Raw genomic sequence first — 26,239 nt, forward strand, 5'->3', positions numbered from 1 at the left:
ATGCCCTCAAAAACTGTGTAAATAAACCAGCGAAAATGTGGACACTTATTAACAGCCTATATCTAAATAAAGTAAAAGATTCCAACACGACCTCACCAAATAAACTTGTATCTGACAATGGAATCATTACAGATGAAAAAGAGATGTGCGAGTTCTTCAACGACTATTTTTCTACAATAGGTGAAACTTTGGCTAATGAAATACCACAAAAATACCACAAAGACAACATCTTTAACGCTGCTAGCCGCCCTCCGAACCCAGACTTGCACGATCTCTCGAATTTTACACCTGCATCAACTGAAGAAGTCGGAAAAATTATAGATAATTTAAAAAGTAACACTGCCTCGGGCATAGATGGCTTAACTGTAAGAACAATTAAATGTCTAAAAAATCTCATATTGGAAAATTTGACCAACAGTATAAATAAATGTTTGGAACTGGGCTTATTTCCCGATAGTCTAAAGATAGCAAAAGTTACCCCAATATTCAAAACAGGAAAGAAAACAGACCCTAGTAATTACCGCCCTATCTCAGTCCTGCCAACTATGTCAAAAATCTTTGAAAAAGTCTTATATAACCGTCTTGAATCTTACCTTGCAACAAAAAACATTATATCTAGTAAACAGTACGGTTTTAGACCAAAATCTAATACGCTTTCTGCAACGGTTGATATAATTACAAAAATAAAAACAAATATAGATCAGAAACAAATAGCCATGGGAGTATTCATAGACCTGAAAAAGGCTTTTGATACCGTAAGTCATAAAATACTTTTAAAAAAGTTAAATTCCATAGGTATTACTGGAACTGCGCTCAGTATGTTCAAATCTTACCTATCTAATCGGCGTCAAGTAGTCAGAATTGGAAACCAACATAGCCAAGCTAAATCTATCACATACGGTGTTCCGCAGGGATCAATCTTAGGTCCACTGCTATTCCTCATATATATAAATAATATTCATGAAATAGGCTTGAAGGGTGACGTCACGCTTTACGCTGATGATACAAGTCTTTTTTATTTTGGAAACTCAGTTGACTCTGTGATCTCGGACGCTCAAAGTGATCTTGACTTATTAAATCAATGGTTCCAGTTCAACCTATTGACAATAAATGTTCTGAAAACCAACTACATCATATTTAAAGCTAAAAATAAAAAAATTGACAATCATCAACCTCTAAAAATAAATGGAAAACCTATCAGTAAGACAAACCAACAAATTTATCTCGGCCTTCTGCTTGATAACCAACTCACCTGGAAACCACATCTAGAAAAGATAAAGTCCAAACTATCATCCCTTACAGGAGCTTTGCGTGTAATTGTAAAATGCCTACCTAAAAATACGCGATACTGTATCTACAACGCCCTGGTGAAGCCTCACATTGATTACCTTATTCAAATCTGGGGTACAGCAGCCAAATCCCATTTAGATGTTATCCAAAGAGCTCAAAACAAATTAGTCAAAGTGCTTTTTCACTATCCATTTCTAACTTCTACAAAAAAGATATACAAAGAAACCAATTTACTAAATATTACTCAATCGTACATATATTTTACATGCCTTTTAATCCGAAAAATACTAACTAATGATATTCACAGCGAAATAAAATTTACAAAAAAAAGGCAGATACATAAAATGACATTAAGAAGTGCAAATGACATTGTTTTAAGAGCGCCTAGAACAAATTATGGCAAGAAAACTATTTTGTTCGAAGGAGGGCAACTATATAATAAACTTCCTAAAAATATCAAAGAAGCCAAATCAATGTATTCATTTAAAAAACTATTAAAACAATACATCAGTAACAACTTTTAACCCACTAATTACTAATTACTTAAATGCTAAATAATGTGTATATATATGTATGTATATATGTGTATATATCTATGTATATATATCAAGTTCTGTGCGTATTGTTTGATTAAAAAAAAAAAAAAAAACCCTACTTAATAATATACTTGCCTAAAAGTAAAATTAAAATAAAACATATCATTTTCATTTATAATATTAAACACATGTATAATTTTTTGGTTAGGTTTTATATATCTAAATGTTCATAAAACATAAACCTCACGCAGTTCCAAACACGATGCGACGATGTCTCATCTAGTACGGAGTCGCAGTCGTACATCTTTGTACGCATCTTGTTTACCGGCCATCTACTTACCTATCTATGCCCGGCGGTGCAGTGGATTGACATTTTTATAAATTTGTGAGGGTACCGTGCGACAACTACTTGTGTTCTCGATGTCTATGTACGCGTATCACTACTTATGTTAAATTATGTATGTTCTCATGTAAGTGAATTTTTTTTTTGTAATTCTTTTTGAGAATAAATGTCTTAAACCACATATGTAGGATTGCGCCAAAAACGAGCATTTTAATGGAAATATAAATTATAACAATTATATTTAAATAATTTATTATATTTAAATAATTTTGATAAACATGTCACATGTGCTAACTAAAGGCCACAGACAGGCGTGAGTTCAATTCCTGCTCGATTCCAAAATTTTTTTGTCTTATCATTTTTATATAAATAATTATTTTTATTCTAAATAAGTTATTATTTTACGCAAATGTCAATTTTCAAAAATGACACAAGCTTTTATTCTTCTTATTACATTAAATGTGGAACAAAAATTACATGTCTGTGTAATAAACCGTTGAGGAGTTTCCACGTCTAGAGCCGTTCCTGGGTGCACCATCACGTCTTGCTTATCATAATACTGCTACTGTGCATTTTTATGCACGTACGCCATTTTTCACGTACATTTTACACGTACCTAAGCATATTTTTAAAATAATTACGCCGGTAACCACACCGCGGAGTGGATCTAGTCCTTCTAATTTGATAAATGCGAAAGTTTGCGAAGAAGTATGTGTGTATGTATGTTTGCTACTCTTTCACGTAAAATCTACTGGACGGATTGTTATAAAATGGTATGGAATAACATATACATGCAGCCATACATATAATACAAGTGACAACATTACCCAAATTAACCAATGTCAGCCGTTTTACTCGCATATTCAGGATGATTATAATTAAAAGCAAACACAGCAAATTGTGTGACCTCCTCAGGGATACAGGGTGGAGATATAAATGCAATGCATCAGTTACTCCCCGACGGTTTCAGGTGATAGCTATACAGGATGATCTACTATCGCCATTATCCATACCACGTTAGTTGGTCATTACTGAGAGTTATTAACTTTTTGCAATTTCAGCCGTATCCAGGTTTCTATTATGATTCGTTTTTTATTTTAAGAAGTTTCTTTTTGAAAATAACTATAAGCCTTTTTTTATCTATGTAAAATCTAAATCTATTTTCTTTATCTAGATTTTTTAATTGACCTAGTTCCTATATTAATAGTAATTTTACGGCTCCATCAGTTTCGACATTTATGACCTAAAAACATGTTATATAAAAACATTTTCACCTCAAGTGATTGATTTAGTAATACATAATCCTATTAAATTCGAAGGATCTTGTGTGATATAAATTATTACTAGTTCCAGGTAGGGAATGTGTATCCCAGGGGATTATTTTCTCCCATTAGGTCCCGTCCTCTGCGCAACATAAAGTGTAATTACGCCTGCCGACTTAAGAAATCTTCGCGAAGTGGTATTTTTCAAGAGATCAGCCTTTAGACTTACTTGGCTACTATTTAATGTTTGATCTTATTTAGGTTTTTTTTTCAAGTTTGGAACTTGTAATTTTTATGTATGTGTACAGTATTACAATCTTACTACAATAATTTTTTTACATTATTCTACAATAAAAATAAAAAACGAATATTAAATAAATATTATTCGTTCTAATTCATCAGCATTTGTAACTACGTATATGTTTTCACATCTAAGATCTTGTGCTGGAGAAACAAAGCCGCAATGTGTTGTTAAAATAATCTGCATGGTCGTAGATCCAGAAAGTAGCCAACGTGCTTCTGACAGCTCTGGTATTGCAGGGGTCGGTAGGCTGTGGTGACCACTTACCATCTGGTTGGCCGCATGCCTGTTTGCATGCTAGGGAGTATAAAAAATGCTTTTATTATATTATGACTATAGAGTCTTGCCTTATTATCATTACCTAATACAAACCTTAAACTGGTTCTCATGAAGTTGATAAATTGAACAGTTCAACAAATTAATATTCAAGCTTTATTGATAGTGGTAATAATACAGGTTTATGTTATATTCAATTCAACGAGCGTCAGTAAATTACTGGTTAATTTCCATTCAATACAATTAAATGTTACCTATCTTATAAGTGACTATGTAGAACTTAATGCACCTAATAAAATAAGCTCAATGATTACTTTGCAAGATTTGTTATTTTGTTTTATATTTTAATATTTTTTTTTCGTAAATATTTCCTATACAGACATAGTCGAGTTACAGTTACAGTTTTATTATAATTATAGATTATGTGTTTTCATTCGAATCCACAAAAATAATAGGCAAGTAGATGCACAGGGGATTCACGAAGTCTCGTTGGGGACTCTGTCTCAGCTCTCTCTAATTTTGAGATGTTTCTGGTTGCATTCTAAGCTGTGCTGTATTGCGAAGTCCGGAGTCAGAGTTAAAAATGAACGTTACAATTCTGAAGATTCGGCTGTCATTTTACAACTGGCCGCCCGCGGCTATTACTTAGCTGCCAAGGTTGTATTTAGTCTCTTCGTACGATCTCTATTGGAGTTATATGGAGCTGTCCAATTTTAGGGCGGGATCCCACGCCGCACTTACTCGTTTCTCTACACTTACCTACGTTTTAAATTTCCGTTAAATTATGTAACCAAATTTGGCCCAGTCAATGGGCACTGTAACAAAGTAAAGAAACCTTAAGATCCCAAAATACCTACTTGAGAATTCGGCAAAATGGTTTACTTCTTATTGTCCCTACGCTTATTATATTAGGTTAAGAGGTCGGTAAAGGTACACAATGCAGATAATTATGTTAGCTACCTTTTGTTGACGTAAACAATGCCAGATATTTAAGTCCTGTATTTCCCAAATTGTGGGACACAGAATAACTTACGCTGCCTCCTATGTATCGGCATTTAGGAAAGTGAAGTCACGGTTTGTCAAGTAGTGCAAAATATTTCTCGATTAGTTTTCGTTGTAAATCGTATTTGTCTCATACAAGCAAACGTTGATATAATTGCTTGTTTCTAACTTTAACTCCAAATAATTTCAATTTCGACGAAACAAAATCTGTAATAGTTCATAGGCTTGGCTTGTATAACATAGTAGAAAAACATAGTAATCGTAGTTATATTACATCTATGAAATCTCCAATTCAAGAACCAATATTTTAAATTGTTTTTTTTCTCTCGTTGTCTTAAACGATCTTTTTCGAAATAAGTTTTGACTGTATTGACGGTTACAGAGATTTAACTGGAGATTGTTAAGCTAAGACATATAAAAAGATTGGGAACCTTTGTACAGTCAGTGGAAGTTAAGGAGTTTCTAGATTCTTATCGGAGGGTTCAAAAGGACTGGCCAATTGAGTCGTATTCAATGTTGGTTTCTATCGAATCGGATCGGGAATGTTCTAACAACTTTAAATAGAAATAGCTTGTTGATTTCCTTTACAGGTGTCTTTTATTTCATAAAGAACATCAATTTTTGAAATAAGTTATAAAAAATGATATATTCATTTATTACAAAAAAAATGGAAAGAATATTATTGACTCCATTATTTCTGACAAAGGTAGGTACGCAAAAGTGCCTTTGCTTGAGCTGCGCAAGAGTAAATAAAAATTGCTACGGCCATGTTTTGGGAGAACCAGAAAATTGCGTAGGGAAAAAATATGCCGCTTCTTGATGTCAACAATGATATGTGCCAATAGCCTGACATAGGGATGTCGACGATCGTGCGAATTGGAGAAGAAAAAGTAGAAAAGCTGTGTCTAGGCCACTGACCTCCATATATGTCCAGGCTCAAATGCTCTATGGCGAGGAAATAACCAGGAAAACGATCAGACGAGAGAGTAAGAGAAATAAGTGAAGCTGAATCTCAAAACACGGAATACACTAATCTACACTAAACCGATATCCAAAACTTAGTCGATGAAATTTATCTATGCAAATAAAATTAACCTCGCCGAAACGATGTGAAGATTCCTTATCGTTTGCATAGTTAATAGGAATATATTCAGAATTGTAAGAGTCAAATCATGGAATCTGATTGCCGCTTTCAATTATCACGTGACGTGCGTGTTGGATCAAGAGATCTGATTTACACGTTCCGACCTTACCCGTGCTTTCGACGATGTATCAACCTCTTGCTAAATTCCTAGCTTCATTAGGACCGCTATCTGAAGACCAATACAGTTAAACTGAAGTGAGATAGTAATACCTACAGGAAGATGATGATTTCGGTAATGGCGACAAGTTCGAAGCTGGCTAATCGCATATGGCTTATGTAGCCAATATTGTTATTACCGGATAGTGACGATGTTGATCGCCGCCGATAAGACAGGCAGTATATATAAGAACGTCTAGTACAAGGTGATGCTAGGAACTCTCCTGGTATATACTCTGATGTGACTCGCAAAACCTAAATTTGGTCTTGAAAGTGCGACTGGATATTCTGCACCCTAACTGGCCGCTTGCATTTTGTTTACTGTTACAAGTAATGTCACAGTATCATACATACCTATATAGTTCACGTCTTTAATACTATCTTAACGAAATAAATAATTATTACTTCTAACTAATAGACGAGTTTGGGCCGGAGTTTTTGGGAAAATAATGGTATGTATATGTAATGAATGTAAAACCTTAAAAAATAAAATTTTAAGTCGTCGACATAGACAAACCGATGTCGACGACATGAAATTTTATTTTTTAACGTTTGAAAATTTTCTTGCGACCAAAGTGAAATACATAATTGCAATAATTATAAAATCTAATTCAATTATTGTTTATGAAACGCCTATTTATATACGTATATTTTATGCAAATAAGTAAAAAAAAAAATTTTTAGTCTTAGTGTCGTATATTGTAAAACATCCTAACTTATCAGACGGATAGTGACATGTAATTTACATTACGCGCATAATTTTCGTATTCGAGATACCGTAGCCACAGTTTACTTATAGTATTACATGGTATATAGTTATATTTATCCTTATATATAAAAGAAGAACAAGTGTCTGCCTGTTCGCGATAAACTCATAAACTACTGACGGATTTTCATGCAATTTTCACCAATAGATATTGTGATTCCTGATTTTACGTGCATAATTTATTTTGTTTTTACGCGAGCGAAGCCATGACGGGCCGGTAGTTGTTTATATAATGTGGGCAAAGGATGAGCAAATTAGTAAAATATTTTAATTGCTTTTTGTGGACGTGGAGTTTTTTTTATTATATCTCATTATGGTTATTAAGATTCATACTTTCAGAGTGCTAAAATCTATATTGCACCACTGCTCTAACATAAAGCCAATGACACTTCTTTATCAAGCTAACAAAAAGCTAAGGATTTGCTGTATTTTCTAATAAAAAGCCTTACAAGGAATAAAAATGTACTGTTATGTATACGACGAGGTTGTTTTCGTGTTAAATTAAATTTGATATTCGTATTTGATAAAGGCATTGTTGCCAGGTATTAATTAAGCGTCATGTCGTGTGACGTCACGTGACGCACAATTCTTGGGGTTATCGGGTTATTATGTGAACCAATTATTATTATTCAATGCCTTATAAATTGCAATATTCCCAATTAAATGATCTTTGTTGTATTACTAGACAAAAATTATATAAAAAAACAATAATGGTAAGCCCTTCTGGCATTGTAACCTATTACAACTAGAAGGATTTCAAGAGAATTGACTTTTCACTATTTTTAACGGAACCGTGGGAGTAGTATTAATAAGATGACATTTAATACTTTTCTAATTTCAGTATAACAAAAAATACGATCTTTATTTAATTTTGGCACAGTCTCAATGAGTCGTCAACTTCATTCGCTTTTTTTTTGCTAATGTACAAAAATACAGTTGCTTTTCATTGACACCAAACAGTTGTAGGTTAAAATCTGTTCCACTAGGTTAAAAATACATACTTAAATTTAATTTCTCAAGCCTCATCAATGTCAGCTGAAAATTTGCGATTACTCGCCTCGGTAACACTATAGCTGAGCTGTACCCATTTTCTTATTCTGTGGCACAATGGTATTTTTCTTTTGTTAGCTATATTATTACAGTTTTGTGTGAAATAGTAGAAAATAAGAGTTTTTATCTATATACCAAATTTAATTTGCGCATGTTGAAATCTGTTTCTTGCAAAAATGGTGTAGGAACATTTGCTACATTATAAATCTATGAACCAAACCCAACGGGAGTGATTCCCGTGTATCATACGTCGTAATAATAATAATAAAAAGTAAAGAATTCACAGCTCAATAAACATTTCTCGGCCACTAAGTTGTCTCAAATAAATTAGGTCTTAAGAGGCAGTATAACCCCGCAACAGAGCAGAGAGCATTTATATACCAAGCTAATATCCGATGCTAATTTATTAGGTCGAAGTGCAGTTCCATGCTGGCTAGTCATGGCAGTCAAATGTTGGTGCAACGAATGGCTTTCGTTAATTTTACTACGGTCCGTGGTTTTGTTACCGTGAGAATTTCGATATTAAATGTATTTACGAACTAATTCAATGAAGGCTTTACTTTCAGAAACGTAATAAAACTACTAGAATAACGTATTGTTTTTTATTTTTACAAAAAATATTTTTTGTAGTTTTTTCATGTTATTAATATTAAATAAATAATTGGACAACACTTTACGGCCCACACTAAGCACTATCGAAGCTTGTTTTCAACGATTAAATAATATGCATTTCATTCAGCCTTATATAAATATATTTTAAATGTTACTAATTCGATGCAACTACGCTTTAATTGTCATAATTTGAAAAGAATCGACAGTAACAAGGTGCAATGTAACAGAAAAATAAGGGTAGAGGCACACACAATATAAATTACATAAATGATGTTTACAAGAAATAAACATAAGTAGAATTTTTTCTTGTTTTTTAATTTATAAAATATATCCGAAAAAAACTTATGTTTAAGGATATTTCTTTTTATTTTAAAACCAAACTACAAAACTAATGACTGAGAAACTCGTTCGAAAATGTAATTAACAGTATAATTTCATATCTACAGATAGGTGTACAATTACAGCACTTTATTGCGATAAGTGGTATATTGAGATAATTATAACTTGAAACTCATTAGTGTACAAATCGTTAACAAGACTCGATACTACAATGTGTACTGTGCACTCATAAAATAGAATTAATAAAATGTATCATAATTGTTTACATTTCATTTCACATTTCTTCACATACATCTTAGGATAGGTCAACCTATCCTAAATTTTATGTGAACTTAACATTATGACTTATTTCTAATAGGCTATTTCACAAATAATTAAAAAAATATTTGATTAGAATTGTGTAATATAACATTTATTGAAAAGACAAGTGCTAAAATTTATACGGATCTTGTAGTATGACAGTAACGTCATTTATCGATTTTTGTGGTAAATTTGGAAATTACTAGTAAGTAGCTTTATACCAATTTTATGAAATAAGAAATGGTAAACGACTACAAGGAAGTAATAAGTACTTCATAGAGTCAATTTCAGCACAACGACAACGACGTGTTTTCTATGTTTATCAACTCTAGTTAATAGCCCCATTGTGTCCCACACCTAACTCCTGCCAAGTCAAGCTCGTTACACTTAATTATGTAAGTGGCGGTACTTACAACACATGAAAAGCACAATTTCCATTCGATTAAGTTGCCGACAAACTGTCATTACCGAACCTGATTTTAATATTAGGTGTTTTACAACGCCGTTCAGGTTAACTTGCAGTAATTAGAGGGCTCTCGTTGCATCTCTGTTATAAGAGATTTTAAAAGGAATTAAGTAGGTATTGGTGCGCTTATTTTCCGGAGTTCAAGTTTTATTGAGTAAAGATAGTCTCATCCAAGCGATTTCCCGGTTTCTTCCGCCGCCATAATGCTTCGGAGCCCAAGCACAATCGCTTTCCTTTTCTCTTTCCGTTCGCAAAATTTTCGCTCCTTCGTTGACAGACCACTGGCACCCATATCATCCTTGACAACATCAAACCAGCACATCCACCAGGCCCAGACAGGAATAATAGTATTCAGTAAAATCAATTTTAATTTTAATAACATAGTAGGCAAAGGAGTGTGTGTTTATCCTGAAGTAAGCTTACATCGCAATCATCATCATCACAAGTCGAGTTACTGATGTGTTGCCCACTTCGTGGCCTAATGTCTTTTGTCAAAGTACCCTGTAATTGGTAGTATAACTGCCTCTCTCACTCTTCAAATCGGCCGGAGTACAACACTGCAAGCACTATTTGGCGACAGAAATACATGAGAATCAGATTTCGTAGAGAGATCAGTTTAGATAGAGAGTAATTAGTTTCGCGAAGTCTTGATCTAGTTCCACGCAGAGTAGCTTGATATCATTTGACTGTCCTACTTCATTTTATATACCTATGACCTCACCTGCACCTGCACCTACACCTACACGAGATATTACCAGCTTATTTAAAAATGCCCAAATCCTAAAGGAACCCTATGTGTTATTCTAAGGTATCTCAATACCTACCAAATTTCATAAAAAAATTCCCAACCGAACGTGAAGAAATAACAAGCATACTCACAAACTTTCGCCTTTATAGTATTAGTGGGATTAAAAATCACATATTTTCCCTCCAACAAAAATGACTCAGAGAAGACATTAAATCCAGACAATATTTAAAAGGATCTCTGCTCCTTATATTTGAAATGAAATGCACTTTAAAGCGGGCGATATCGGAAAAACATTAGTCGTGGCTCGAAGAAGATACGACAATGGAGTGAAACCAATGTTCCGTATTCATTCACCCACGATCAATCATATTTATTATGTATTTCTATTTCATTTATTTTAGCAAAACATTTTGGGTGCTCAATTTCTTACCTCCGCATGTTCCGTTCGGGGTTGACGCCACGAAGCCCGCGGTCAGTGTAAAAAAAAAACTTTAAAATTTTGAAGATTAGGCTCTGATTTTACAATCGGCCGCCTTCCTCACGTAAATCAACGTATACTAATGCTCAATATGACTTAAAATTATTATTTAATTATTATATTAAGTCATAAATATAAATTTAGGTTTGAAGAGGAAGAAAAAATATACCAGGATCAATACTATAGATGTGAATCAAAATAGTGGGTCCAACTAGAAATATGGCAAATTATCTACTTCTTAATTTTCAGGTAATTTAATACATATTTTAATATCTGTACATACCGAATGCACATTCTGGACCTGCACAGCAAAATTGTGTGGAAAATATAACTTATAACTTATGCGTGTATACACGCAAGCGTTACAAATCTATACAACCTTGTAGTAAAAGTGTTGCACAGGAAATCGATGTACACGAGATTTTATAATTTTGTTTGTCACAAATAAAATAAATATATTAGGACAGAAAAATCACACAGATTGAGCTAGCCTCAAAGTAAGTTTAAGACTTGTGTTATGGTATAATAACTCAACGATACTATATATCTTATATTTATAACAAATACATTTATAGATAAACATCCAAGATCCGGGCCAATCAGAAAAATATAATTTTCCATCATTACCCGACCGGGGATCGAACCCAGAACCTCTGGTTCAGAGGCAAGCACTTTACCACTGCACCACCGAGGTCGTCAAACAACGTCACATAATGCAAAAAATCATGGATTTAGTAAGTACTTCGAGCCTTACGATCATTTAGTAAGTACCTACTAATTCCATGAAAAGAATACAGCCCACAGAATTTAGGATTTATAGAAGTGCCATTCTATGTAATGAGAGTGTACGTTTATGAGGGTACTTGGACTATCATTAAGAATAACTGTATGTACCTAATCAATATATAGACATCATCCAAAAGTCTAATAACGAAAACTCGAGCATATTGAGGCGGCACACCACTTCTATTTTGTTTGCACAGTTCTAAATTCTATGAGAATATATTACGCAAATCTGTTTCATTGATTAAATTAAACAACACCAATGACAAATGTTAAAAATAGATGGAAAATACTTTGACATAGTAACAAAAGCTCAATTAACGAATCGAAATCTTCCACGCTCGACTTTTGGCATCAATAACCATAAATCTATCAGAATATTTTAGAATATTCTCACTGGAACTCTGCCATATAACAGTAACATTTTGAAATGACACGACCACATACGATGTTACATTGTCTGAAGGTTTGTCTGATAATTTGTAATTCTATACTAATAGATACAAATAATATTCCGGTTCAAATTGAAGAATTTAATTGTAGCTGGCGTGTGGTTCCGCCCGGGAATAGGACTACACCTTATCCCCGCGTGGGTGTCATGCGAGGCGATTAAGGGACACAGTCTTAGCAGCTAATATTCAACAATACCAGCAGCTGACCGATTGTTAAATCACAGCCGAACTCGAATTGTAGGGTTTGCTAAAAAGCAAACTCTACAATTCAATCGTAAAAACAATGACCTTAGGCTCTGCAGTTTCACAACCCTTCATGCAACCGAAAACATGTGGTATTGAGAAGAAAGAAGAAAAGAATTAGAGTATTCATGAGGCAAGCCATAACCTGGAGTTAGGTACTAAGTAAATAATGCCACAGGGCACACACATCCAGAGGTTTAGGAGGTCAATTAACCTACATTCTAGTTTTTTAAAAATAACCTGAGTAGTAACTTGAGAGTCAACTTTTAGATATTCGAACTAACTGGTGTGTTGATTATAGTATAGTAAATTTCCCTGACAACTAGGGATGCCAACGACCGTGCGAATTGGAAAATAAAATGTCGACGCGAGTAAAATGTAAAATGAGACGCTCAACGGCTGAGGAAGAAACCGGGAAAATGCTTAGATGAGAGAAAGAGAGAGTCAGGTAACCCAAAATACCTTTCCCATGTGGCTACTATAACGGCGATGTTATGATGCTATAAACTTATATTTGTCTGTACCCAACTATATGGTTAATTGAAGACGCGACAGACCGACAACGTCCTCGGTTTTCGCGATGAGTTTTCACAATTTCCTCTAAAAATAAACCGCTTTCGTCAGTGATTCAATATAGTGCAGCCAACAACGCTCTGTTACGACCCTGAAGTGCAGAGGGGATAGTATTAATTTTATTTCAGACTTGCATTTTCAAATTGTTTTCGTTTAGCCGTGAAACCGTGACAGATAGATAGAGAACATACAAACTTTTGAATAAAAGAAATTATACACGTACCTACCTCAGGAATTACACTATCAAGTGGTGAAAACAGTATACTAATATGTATGGTAGTTTTTGAGTTTTTTTAGTCAAATACGACAGGGATTATTTTTTAATATGTGAAAATTATGGAAGTATAGATTCCCTAAAATATTTTTATGACGTAAATAAAACCACTTCACTATTTCTAACTCAGATGAGGTTTTCAAATGTTTTCAACAAAATAAATTTGCAATGAACATCAATAATACGTATCGTATAGTACTTGGAGGCCGTCCAAAACTGAATATTTGAGTTATTGGTGTTTAGTGGATCGTAAATTATTATATTGTAGTCACAAATTAACAAATATTAAACTAATTTATCAAATTATAAACGCATAATTAGGTAGATGGGGTTATATAAACTTATTATGTAACTTAAATTATATTTTATCTGTACACAACAAGATTCTCCTTATATATAATATTATAAAAAATGTCCTCTTATTGCCTGTCTGTTCTGACGGTGTGTCTGTCTGTACACGATAAACTCGAAAACGAAAAGTGAAATCCAAACCCGCACTAACCCCTCACTTCACTTCTCACCATCGAATCGATTCGAAGTGAAACGCAGCGAACCAATCACATTGCGCCATTGAGACGCAACGACAACTACACTGCAATGTGATTGGTTCGCTTCGTCTCACTTCGAACCGATTAGATGGTGAGAAGTGAAGTGCAAACCTGCGCTAATACAAATCTAAATCGGTTTTCGCCGAATAGTAAACGAAAAAAGAAGTCTGCTCACAGAAATAGAAAATACAAGGGGAAGAATGATTGGCCACTTGATACGACACGACGCCTTATTTAAAACTATTTTTGAAGGAAAGGTAAAAGGAAGAGGAGGTCCAGGGAGACCAAGGAAGAGTTATGCAAGCCAACTGAAAGAAAAGGCAGGCGTTGTGTCGTACAACATCAAGACCTTAAAAGCAAAGCCGAGGATAGAGAGGCTTAGCTCTTAAATAAGAAGAAGTGTGAACAGAGGAAGGTTGAGGTTATAATTTATTTTCTTTACCTGAGCGAAGTCAAGACGGGCCGCTAGTTAGTGTGTTATTTATACCTAGGTAAAATACTTTTTCAAAACTTAATTGATATCTAATTTACTGATAACCAACCACTGTCACTACAGTGGTTTTTCACCGAGTCTCATTCTATATTTTTTCTCAAAACTCTACGCGAAAGTTTGAAATTTATTTGGAGCGCCCGAATATTACTCCTCAAACTCAATTTTGAACATAATCCCGTGATAACATTAAATCTGGTATTTTATTAGACATTGGTATTTTACCCTAATCTTGTGGTAGTAGGGTGAAAATTAAGCGGTATTTAGATCCAAACCGCTGATACTTATTTGTGAAAAAAAAAATTAAATATGGTGAAATTTAGAACTCAATTGCATGTTTTTTTAGATCTCTTGTGATTAGTATATTTAGATTAGTATATTAGATTAGAAGTCTTCTTATGCATAATCCTTTACCTACTTTCCTGATAATGATCTTCTTGATATCTCATCAAATCGTCCATTCTTAACATCGGTAGCTATATGACGACCACGGCTAAGACTACGTATATTGTTGTCTAAAGTTCCTGGAATTGTTGAAGTTGATCACAAATAGAGCGGCTCCAGGGCCACAAACAACGCCGCCGATAAGAAGCAAGTATATGCGTCTTCTACATATTAAATTCCCTACACACCGTTTCTCTATTGAAACAATCTCTAATGATGTCATACAGTAAAGTATTGAATTACATACCAACTTTGTAAACGAAACGTGTCTTAACTGAAAGTTATCTAGGAATGTTGTACAGACGCTTACGATAATATGGGTTAGGGCTTGGTATCATTGTTGAATAGTATAAACTGGGTTAGTTGACTGACACGAGTTTGAACATATCGAACAATCTGAAAAGTATATCGTTTTCTTCTATTTATTTATCTTATTGTTTACAAATAATATATTATATTATTTTTTTAAGTCAATCACCTGTCGCGACTTTAGTGTCCTGAAGATGAGATGATATCAGTGTATATGATAAACTATTTTATATAAATAATAATAGTTTAAATAATAATAATATAATAGTTTAAATTTTTGAAAGAATACACCGAAAAAATAATTCGCTTTTTTCTTAATAAAAATGGTTACTGGCTGCTTCACCTAGGTCCTTAGTCCATAAAACAAGTACTTTACCTAAACGAAGTATGTGTTATTATGGATTACACTTTTGTCCGATTTTTATGAATGTGAACTAAACGTAACAAGCAGAGTGCTTCTGCTAAGTATCTGTGGACGTGACCTGTCACGTGTAAACTTGCTAATGTCAGGGGGGGGCACCATCAACTATTACAAAACGATTCAATTGTAGGGCAGTTCAGTATAGGAACCTAAAATGAATCGCGTTATTTGGTACCACCAACTAATCTTAAAAATGTCGCATGGCTGTCGTAAGGAGTGAATGAAATCAATTAAAATCAAATCAATTCTCAATTACAAACAAAAATACAAATCTTTTCTCTTTATAATATTATATAGTATGGATTGGTATGGATAACGTTTGTTCAATTATTTTGGAAATAAACAACCTGACTAGCTATATTTTTTTTCTAATTTTATCCTTCGACTTTGCGGTAACGTGTCGTCTCACCGATCTCCAAAACTCGATACTTCTAAAGTATGTTTTTTTTTACGAAACATTAATTTTCAATCTATTGTCAACTGTTCCGATTATATTAAACAATGATGTGGTCATAGAGTGATTTTGTGCTGAACCATACCATAAGTACAGTTAGCTTCATGTGATAGTCGCAATAGCCCGAAAATTTACCTGTAATAGGCACTGCCAATATTTGCAAATGATTATCGTTCAAGTTATCTGTGGCTGTGACCCACAAATCAAGTATCGGTCAATGTACTTACCGTTACTCAAGATTTGTGTGGATGATTCATTCGTTTTTTTTTATCTACAAAAAAATACTAGGTGCATCCGGAGCACAGATCTCGGAAATATTTTGACAAACCATTTTTTAAAATATTTTTCCGTTAATTAATATATATTTTTTCTAATTTTATACAGTTTTTTCTAAGGTTATGTTATCGTCTATGCGGTAACGTGTCGTCTCACCCATCTCCAAAACTCGATACTACTAACGTAAAAAAATGGATTTTATAAAAATAAAAATACCACCCACACATTTGTTGATTAATATTTGAGACCCACGGCTTCGCCCGCGTAAATTTCATAGCAAAATCTCAGTAACTTTTTATCGCGTACTCTGTAAGATATTATATGATTCAAATTCGCATTTTTTCTCATCTTTAGTTCAATTTCCTGTTTCCCGCTGCCATTTGTTGGCTAATATTTGAGATTTAAAATTTGACTCGAATACCTAGTCGTTACAATCGTACACGTTTTGTTTTTAAATAGTTACTTAATATTTATTATCCTTATCTTTTTAAAAGGCCTTAAATTTATGTAATTTGAATGTAAATTAAAACAAATTACATATTCAAGAACCGACTACTACAAATTATTCTCGTTGTGAACAATTCGTGTGACGTAACTGAAAATCAAGTTCTTTTTATATTTTTTATCTATGACAATATAATTAAAACATATTAATTTAATTACTGACTTATAATTAAAACATCTACCTCAAACAAAAAACATTCAGGAAACTGGCTATTCTTCAACTAATCAAATCAGAACATGCAAGTAATTCCATGAATTAGATACATTTTTCTAAAAATAATAAATATTTTATATGGAATATATTATAACAGTAATATATTGTGATGTCACGAATTTTAAAGGCCAATAGCATTTCTAATATACTTAAATGAAAATGGTGAATCTCATAATTAATAAAACTTATGAATTAAAGTGATATTTAATTATAGTATTTGATTATTTTAAATTGACGTACCAAAGCGTCAGAATGGTGTCGCTACTGTTAAATAAATTGACAGTGAAAAATACTTTCAAAACATTTCCGTTTTTCTTTGCGGCCGCCGAACCGCCAGTTCAATTTTATCTTTGTCAATTTGTACTACCTACCTGTATTTAGACCTAGATTCTATTCTATGCCAGCTTTGTGTTGTATAAAAAAAAACAAACTTGGCAACAACCACAAACAACGCTTTGCATACATGCATTTCTGGTTTACGGGGATGAGTAATATTGAATCGTATAAGTACACAATACTCTTTTGTTTGCAATATGCAATTGCTACCTACGTTGTAATAGCTATGCACTTACGTATATGCAATTAAACTCTATAATAAAATGACTAATAATATTTTTTTACGAAAGAAATATAGGAATTTATTATTTGTAGCACAACTAAAACCGACACATTATGGTCTTTCCTTTTACATTTATTGTGCGTCTCTTATCATTCTGATATAACAGAGCTAGGTGTAGGTTGGGTACCTTACACTCATCTATCTGAGTTGTGCTTGTTGGTTCGAGGGTGAAAGAGATAGTGTAATAATAAGGTACTGTGGCAATAGACCTTAAGCCACAACCAACTTCCCTGATTTTCCAGGCATCCATTGGCTGCGGTGACCACTTCCCATCATGCTTATTTGCTTAGTAGTTTTATAAAATATAAGCTAATGCTGGACCTCAGCAAATTTTATGATAGATGGGACATTCGATCATTGTTTTTGACATAAAATAGTCCCTTGCTGGCTTTAAGTACAGTCAAAAAATTAAATAAAAAAAACGACAAAATATTTTTAAAATATATTTTGTAACAATATTACATGATTGGCAGAATGATCCATATTCACATGGCACATTGCCGAGTGGGCCACGTCGTTTTTGTTTAACATGTATTTCGCATTAGGCGCCTTGAAAATGACATTATTTTTGCGTAATCAATCACTTTTATTGTACTGGATCTAATGTCAAAATCATAAATGTTGTTTAATCATTTTTTGTTTCTCATACATAGGTTAGACGTAGGTCATTCACGATTTCTTGTCTGCTGCATTCAATTAATAGATATTTTATTTATATTCATCTTAAGAATGACAGATGAGGGTCAAAAATTATCTGCCTACTCAAGCCATGCAGATCATTTTCAAGGAGCTTAAGAATTTCAAGTGGTTAAATTGTTTTTAAAAGCTAATAACAGCTTGTTCGTGTTGAGTTATTTATAAGGTTGCTGTTTATGGTATTCATTGAATTTCTCAGTATTTTGTAAAATACAATTATTATTATATACCTATTTAGTTTATGATCCACTAACAAAATTTTCATTGAATACTGCAAGGGATATTTTTTACAATAATTTATATTTATTGTAGTTCCCTCTCATCTCTGCTCTCGGTTGCGTTCTGGTTTATGAAGCCACGAAGCCTGGGTTCAGTGTAAAAAAAAAAAAAATTTTGAATATTTGGCTATGATTTTACAACCGCCCGCCTGCCTGACGCAAACCTCCTAATGCTATTGTTGCCTATCAGCAGCCTAGGTTGTGTGTCCCTTAGTCCATGAGGATATGTATTGGTCCTATTCTAGGGCGGAACCACACGCCATAATTTAATTGTACTTACTTCATGTCATTTTCTGATTGGCAGCATTTCGAGATTGGCTCAGTGTAAATATATAAAGCGTGAAGAGGTAACCAGTAAACAAACTTTACTTTTTATTATGATTAGAATAATAATAATTATTCTACTACAAATAAAATGAGAAAGTAAATTTGTTTATTAGGTTTAGAATAGGATATATGTGTGACACGCTGTTATTACAAGCCTCTATAGACTGACGGACATACGTATCGTCAGGTAGGCCTATTGGTTACTCAATAATATAAAAAAATATATTTTGAATACGAACCCAGAAATTTTCCCCGTAAATGTGCAACAAAATACTTATTATACTTTTCCAAAACGTTATGACCATAAAAGACTTTATATTACGACGATGGTAGACTCAGATTTCAGGTGGAGTGTGTAGTCACGTATTACAATAATATACATTCATCTATGCTGTGCCAATACACGTCCAATATTGAAAATTTTTAGTGATATTCCTAAACTTCCTTTAACAGTATGCATGGGACACACGGCTTCTTAGATATTCAAATGAAATATTCCGATTTTTTATTTGCACATCCGTAAGAAAATGAAGTTTATGCCGAGTATGTAAACATATGCATAAGATCAATCAGTTTTTACGAGTTTTATTTCCTTTCACTTGTTCCGATGCTTGTTTCTGTTATAAAAATTTTGCAAGTTACGTTTCGCCTTCCGCTTGTCCTTCACGGATGAAATTTTCTACGTTGCGTCTAATATTATAACCAGGATCGGCTCCCGTCTAGGAAGCTCTTCGATGATTAAATGCGCGGGTTCATTTTTGTTGTTACGCGTCAAATTAAACAGGATGTCTGTGACGACAATAATTGCTTTTTTCATTTTATTTCACATTTTATTCCTTTGGCTTTTTTATTCCCCGTTTCCAATATGGAAGAGTTTTTTTTTGTTGATTTTAGGTCAAATATTTGACATTCAAATCCAGGTTCAAAGTAACGTTAAATTATGTATGCTTATACTATACAATATACATGTACGTACACTATACAATAACATAAACACAATGCTGATTGTCTAAGAAATTATGGTTAGACGTTTTTTATTTGTTTATTATTATTCTAAAGCGGTAAATCTGTCATTGATCAAGTATTAACAGTTACTAGAGATAGCAACTATGTTACAAGTTGTTATTCTTTTGAGTATCTAATATGAATTACTTGACTGCTTCTAGGAACAAGAATAGCTATACGAACCACCTGATGCAATTTCATAATTTCAACAAAAACTTATTACTACCAATATCTAACATAGAATAAAGTATAAACAATTTGTAGCAGCCAATCAAATGGTATATTGACAGTCAATCGATTAAAATACTGGTTAGCAGAACGTTACTTTTTACTTTTTTTTCGAATATATTTTTTTATTAGTTTTCGACCAGTGTGTGAATATTTCGCTTGGTTAAAGATACAATGTTTAGGGTAGTGTGTCCACGTGACACGGTAGACTGCAGTGTGTCACGTATCTTCATAAATTTTTAGTATTATGTAAACAGTTTCAACCTGGTTATTGACAGTGGCAGCTATTGGGGGAAACGTGCAATATTTTGAGCTGGAACAGATCGCATTGCGCGGGTAGACCATATAATTTTGTTTTTTAGTTAATTTTTGAAATTCATAGACTCCGTACATTAAGGTACAGTCGGGGGCAGCATAACCTGACCCTTTTTTGGTATTTATGTAAAGGGGTTAGGCTTAGCCGACCCCGACTGAACATGTAAATGTGACACAGTACTTTCTCTTTGTTGATTCTCCCCACTCCTTAACTGTTTTAATAGATTTTGTGAGGTAAATAATATCTGCCGTGGTTGACTCTTAATCCCTTGCTGCTCGTGGGAATCATATGGAGAGAAAAAGAAAAGAAAAATTGTCTACCCAGCTTCTAGCTGTTGTAGAAAATGAAACACTGCCCTCAACATCCAATCGTCCACAGAATTCAACTGAAAGAAGTACAAACAGCCATCATAATACGGTCCGAAGAAGTACTAGGAGAACTTGTAATAGATATAGAAGTATATCCCCCCAAACCTCGTCTGATATAATTGAACCTTACAGTCCAAGCACAGCATCATATGCACCATCATTAAGCTCTGTGGACGAAGATCCTACCGATCTATTAGCCATAAATTCAAACCCAAACTTAGATGTTGCGCAGGAGGTAAATGCCTTTTTACCTGCGTCCACTAAGGCTGGAAAACAAAGAGTCCGCATGACATGGTCAAATGATATTAATACATTCATCATGCGCTCTTATTATATTACAACTAGATTAGAAACAGACATGACTTGCTATAGAAAAACTCTGCATGAATTATTCAAACAAAAATATCCGGAAGTAAATGTAACGGAACAGAGAATATTAGAAAATTGTTAGACCTTCCTCCAAATATTTATATCAGTATGCAAAAAGCTGCAATTTTGAACACATGCAGAATAGTTCGAAAATTCATGCAGGGTGATGAAGCCCTAGATATCATCTTGGATCCCCAATAGTAGATATACTACTGCACTTGGCTTATGCTCATGATAGTTAGTATCCCTATACCAGCTTTTATAGCTGAGAAAAACGACAAAGATAAATAAACGTTTATTTGCTCACTTTTATAAGGTTGAGACTTATAACTAAGTGTAAGCTAGTCTGTTTAATGACTTGCTATAGGAACCTGTGCTACAGGTAAAAATAAATTGCACAACAGCTATTTTATTGTTTTTCTTTGGACTAAATACCGACTAAGTAGATATGAATATATTTAATAAAAAATTAAACAGAAAGCTTTCCTCAGTTTTGCTAATAAAAAAATTCAAAGTTAAAAAATAATGACGAAGTATTAGACGGAGTTAACGCATACCATCCGGGTTGCGTATCTATCATACGGACGAGATAACTTGGAATTTACTGAGAAAATGTAATAGAATAATAGTACGTCACCAGTTGACTGAACACCTTGACTGATAAGAGATAATATTTACAATAATAATACAGTTCATCGACTTTATTCCTTTATTCATTTTAAAATGTAGAAAAAATTACTTGATTTAGTTTGATGGACTTGAGCGATATTTATTTAGGAATTTCTATTATCAAATGTAATTATGCATATACGAGTAATTGAAGAAGCGAATATTGTAAGGAACGTAAGAAGAAGGTAAGAACGAATATTTCCTACGAAATAAAAAATAATAATAATGAATTTGGTTAGTCAATGTAATGATTTTTTTCCGCGTTTACTAATGAAATGCCAGATGATTTATTATAAATTATATATGAAACTGTATGTATAAATGACATCTTTTTAATTTAATATTTACGTTTATATATTTTTAGAAAATGAAAATATTGAAATAATTAACATAATATTTAAAAAACTAAAGCCTCTTTTAAAATGTTTCTAAAACTTTGTAATATTATTTTGTAGGTTTAGTAAAATTAAAATATAATTTATCAAATAAACTTACGTTAAAAAAATCATCTTGAAATACATCAAATGACACAATTCACAAAATAGCACTAATCCACAAAAATCACTCCACGCTATTTCAGAAACATTATCACAAAATATACCAATGCTATTAAATTTCGAATTCGCGCAACTCGTGCGCACGGATTCGTCCCTTGGCGCTAACTGAATTTAATTTGGCGGCGCCAGCGCATCATGTCGCACATATTTCATTAATTTATGGCACCCTTGGACTTCCTCATGAACAGAATATGTCATGAAATCATTAATAATGACATAGCGGGTTTTTGATCTTCGCTGTAGGTTGTTTTAATTGAAAAATGTCTGACATTTGTTTGTTTGACAGTTTATTCATAGAAATATGACTTCATACATTCTCCACTATTGCTATGATGTTGTTTTCATATCATTTGCTCGATGCTTGGGTTTACCCATTGCTATTTAAGCTACAACTTTTTAAATTATCTACTTCTAGTCACTCGTATTTATATATTACTATCTATTTGTATTTTTTGCTGTTTTCCCGAAAAATAAACCCAAAAAACCAATATAAAAATGATATGTGCACAAATTTGACATAAAAATAAAATGAAGTCAAAAAAATATAATAATCAAATTTAAATTCAGAATTTTTAACTTAAAATTATATATACAAAATTGTTGACGTCTTTTTTTTTAATTTAAAGTAATCTTTACATTTTGTTGATATTCTTGTCCGCGTATGACATCATCAATGGGTTTGAATATAAACTGGCTTTAGCATAGCGCTTTATGCTTATGTTCAGAATACGATATCCTATTACTAGGATATCGTATTCTGGACATAAGCCACCGTTTTTGGTAAAAAAAAACTAAATAATAATTATAAAATGTAAATGTATAAATAGATAATAATTTTTTTATGACATTTTTATTGAGTATAGTTGCATATCTAAAAAAGTCCAAGCGATCCAATGTGTGAGCGTGGTTGAAATAAAAACTTTTTTATTCATAATAATGTTGTCCTTCTTTTATTTCAGAGCATCTATCTCTCTCATGAAACCATTTGAAGTCGAGCGTATTTTTGTATTCCTATTTTATGTTTTCAATAATATACCTATAGGTATATGTATGTATTTGGTCTACAATCTACAAATACAATGACTATGACATACGGATATACGAACATGACGAAGGTATAAGGGATCCGTTATTGCTATTTTGCCACGGAACCCTAAAATACTATAAAGCACGTATCTATTATTTAAATACTCATGTTTAGAATATTGAAAACATAAAATGTTAGATAGAATGCTAATGACACATTTAACTTAAATAAATGTATTAAAAATATAATTTATTTCAAAGTGTACCTACGTGCATTGAGAGATAAATATTACCTATATGTAAATTAAGTAAATGCTAATCTTTACAAGTTATTAGCATTTTTTTATCCGTGTAGATTTGGTCGTATATTGTGCTACAATCGGCAAACTGTAGAAATAAATAATAATCCGTAAAATAATGCAATAAGTCTTTGTTTGTACGCGCTATAGAAGTTGACACGTATCGTGTCTACTCCGTGTATACCACACGGAGGAGACATCTCAAGCTTACGTAGTAAACAATTTATAGTTATTTTATATAAATATTAATATAACATTTTGCTATTGCCAATCGAATGAATATGATCGTAAACTAGCTCAAAATATTTTAAAAAATAAAGAAAAATTTATGAAGTGAACATTGAGTGAGAATCAGACCTGAGATAGTATGTTCGTTGTATACTTTTTTCATATTTTCTCTCAATTAATTTATTTCCTAGTCAAGTTTACGTTATTAGAAGTTGGCGGCAATGTGTGATTGCATTAAACTTATAATTGGCACCTAGTTACTTGTTACTAGTAGCTACATAAACTAGTGTGTCCCTGCACGGTGCTATCATAAATTACAAAATGTCACTCATTGTATGTTAATGCGAATTCTATCAACGTTATTTTTTAGCTCTGTTTATTTGAGCTTTATATATTTGAAACTACTTTATTATACGACATTTGTAGTATTTTAAGAACTATGAATAAAGATACTTCAATAAGTACTAAAAATATAAAGTGGTAAGTGTTTGTGAGTTTGTATATCCGAAACTATCAAACCAATTTCAAAACTTTCAAATTTCATATCAATTTCAAAAATTCATTCACCATTAGAAAGGTACATTATCCAAAATTGCTATAGGCTATATTTTATTTCAAAATTCTTACGGGAGCGAAGCCCCGGGCAACATATAGAATTATATATAAATGTTCACAATTAGTCAAAAGCGTTTTTTTATATAAATTTAGCTGCGCCACGGGGTTTCGCTTCCGTGGAAATTTCGGAATAAAAAGTACCCTATGTGTTATTTCAGGTTATATTCTATCCGTGTACCAAATTTCATAACAATCGGTTTAGTAGATTTTGCATGAAAGAGTAACAAACATACATACACACATCCTCACAAACTTTCGCATTTATAAGTAGGATTACGAGTGGTATTTATATGCCATCAAAGCTTTTAACTTTAATAACACAATTCTCTATCGGCCATCAAACAATGGCGATTTGGGCCACATATATTTCACCATGTCATCGTGCTAACGACCAAACCTAATGATCCATACATCCGACGTGGATATTGATTTTAACGTGTCATCAGTCCATTGAATTTAATAATCTCTATCAGAATAATGGTGAAAAGATTATGTTTATCTCTTCATTTGATGTTCGATGTTTAAAAAGTCTAATATTTTGAAGAAGGTATATAGAGTAGATTATCCACAGAAATCAATAACAAAAGTTGACAGGTTTTTTTTTGCTTTCCCGTACAAATTGGCGGATCAGCTGAATGGACTTAGTAGGTATGGTAACTCGAAAATGTATGTTTATTTTTCATTTAATTCTTATTGGGAGTTTGATACTAAGCCTACCGTTAAAAGTTGGCTGATGCGTAGAAAGCCATCCTGTATGTTATTTAATAAGAGTAAATAAGGTGACTAGAAAGCCTTTTTATATAAAGTTTGTCTCACTGGCGCATACATAAAAATGAGGGTAAAATATATATATATAAGTCTTTAGTACTGGTTGTTTGTCATTCTTAACGTACTAAAATTATATTATGGAAGCTATAAATTGTATTACAATATGGGCTGTAGAATAATTTATTACTGAATGGATCATTGCACATGTGGCTATCAAATGTTATAAAGTAGTATGGTATTTTAACTGTTGGTATATTAATTATATGGTATATTAGAACTCTGTCTCATTATGCGAGAGTAAGTTTGTTTGATATCTTTACGCTTTATCTTCTTAGCCAATCTTTTTAAAATTTTGCATACTAATAGATTGAAGTACGGGCAAGGACATAGGGCACATAGTACATATAGTATATTTCATATCGTAAAGATTTTTCCATGAGAAAAACACGCCGGCGAAGCAGCAGGCAGTAGCTAGTTATATAATATTTTTTAATGATTTATGGTATACTCATTAAGTACTGCTGGATTTTTTATTGATCTAGTACCGACACAATCATTTATGGCGGCAATTCTCAACTAAAAAACATCCTTGACCGAAATGGAAATAAACAGAAACTAACATAAATAATTTAGGCAAGATTAATAGTGCACAGATTAGTCTTCATAACTATTAGCCTTTTGAATGTCAGTCTTCATCTTTTTGCAATTACAGTTCAAAACGGCGTCTATGTTTAATATTTAATTGTTCTTTTTTCTTTAATTAATATTTAATATAAATTTAATAGTGGTCCGATGATGAAGACCCTTGTGATCAGCA

General features: G+C 32.8%; 1 protein-coding gene across 1 annotated transcript in view; it reads right to left on the reverse strand.

Annotated features, from left to right (window-relative positions):
* Window positions 1–22,603, reverse strand: part of LOC128672866 (collagen alpha-2(V) chain-like) — a 65,868-nt gene extending 43,265 nt beyond the window's left edge. Inside the window, exon 1 of the mRNA XM_053750344.1 lies at window positions 22,425–22,603. Coding sequence (XP_053606319.1) covers window positions 22,425–22,450 — 26 coding nt within the window. The 5' untranslated portion in view covers window positions 22,451–22,603. The remainder of the gene's footprint in view (window positions 1–22,424) is intronic.
* Window positions 22,604–26,239: the final 3,636 nt, after the last annotated feature.

The sequence above is a fragment of the Plodia interpunctella genome, chromosome 10 (genome assembly GCF_027563975.2).
Source record: "Plodia interpunctella isolate USDA-ARS_2022_Savannah chromosome 10, ilPloInte3.2, whole genome shotgun sequence".
Taxonomy (NCBI): domain Eukaryota; kingdom Metazoa; phylum Arthropoda; class Insecta; order Lepidoptera; family Pyralidae; genus Plodia; species Plodia interpunctella.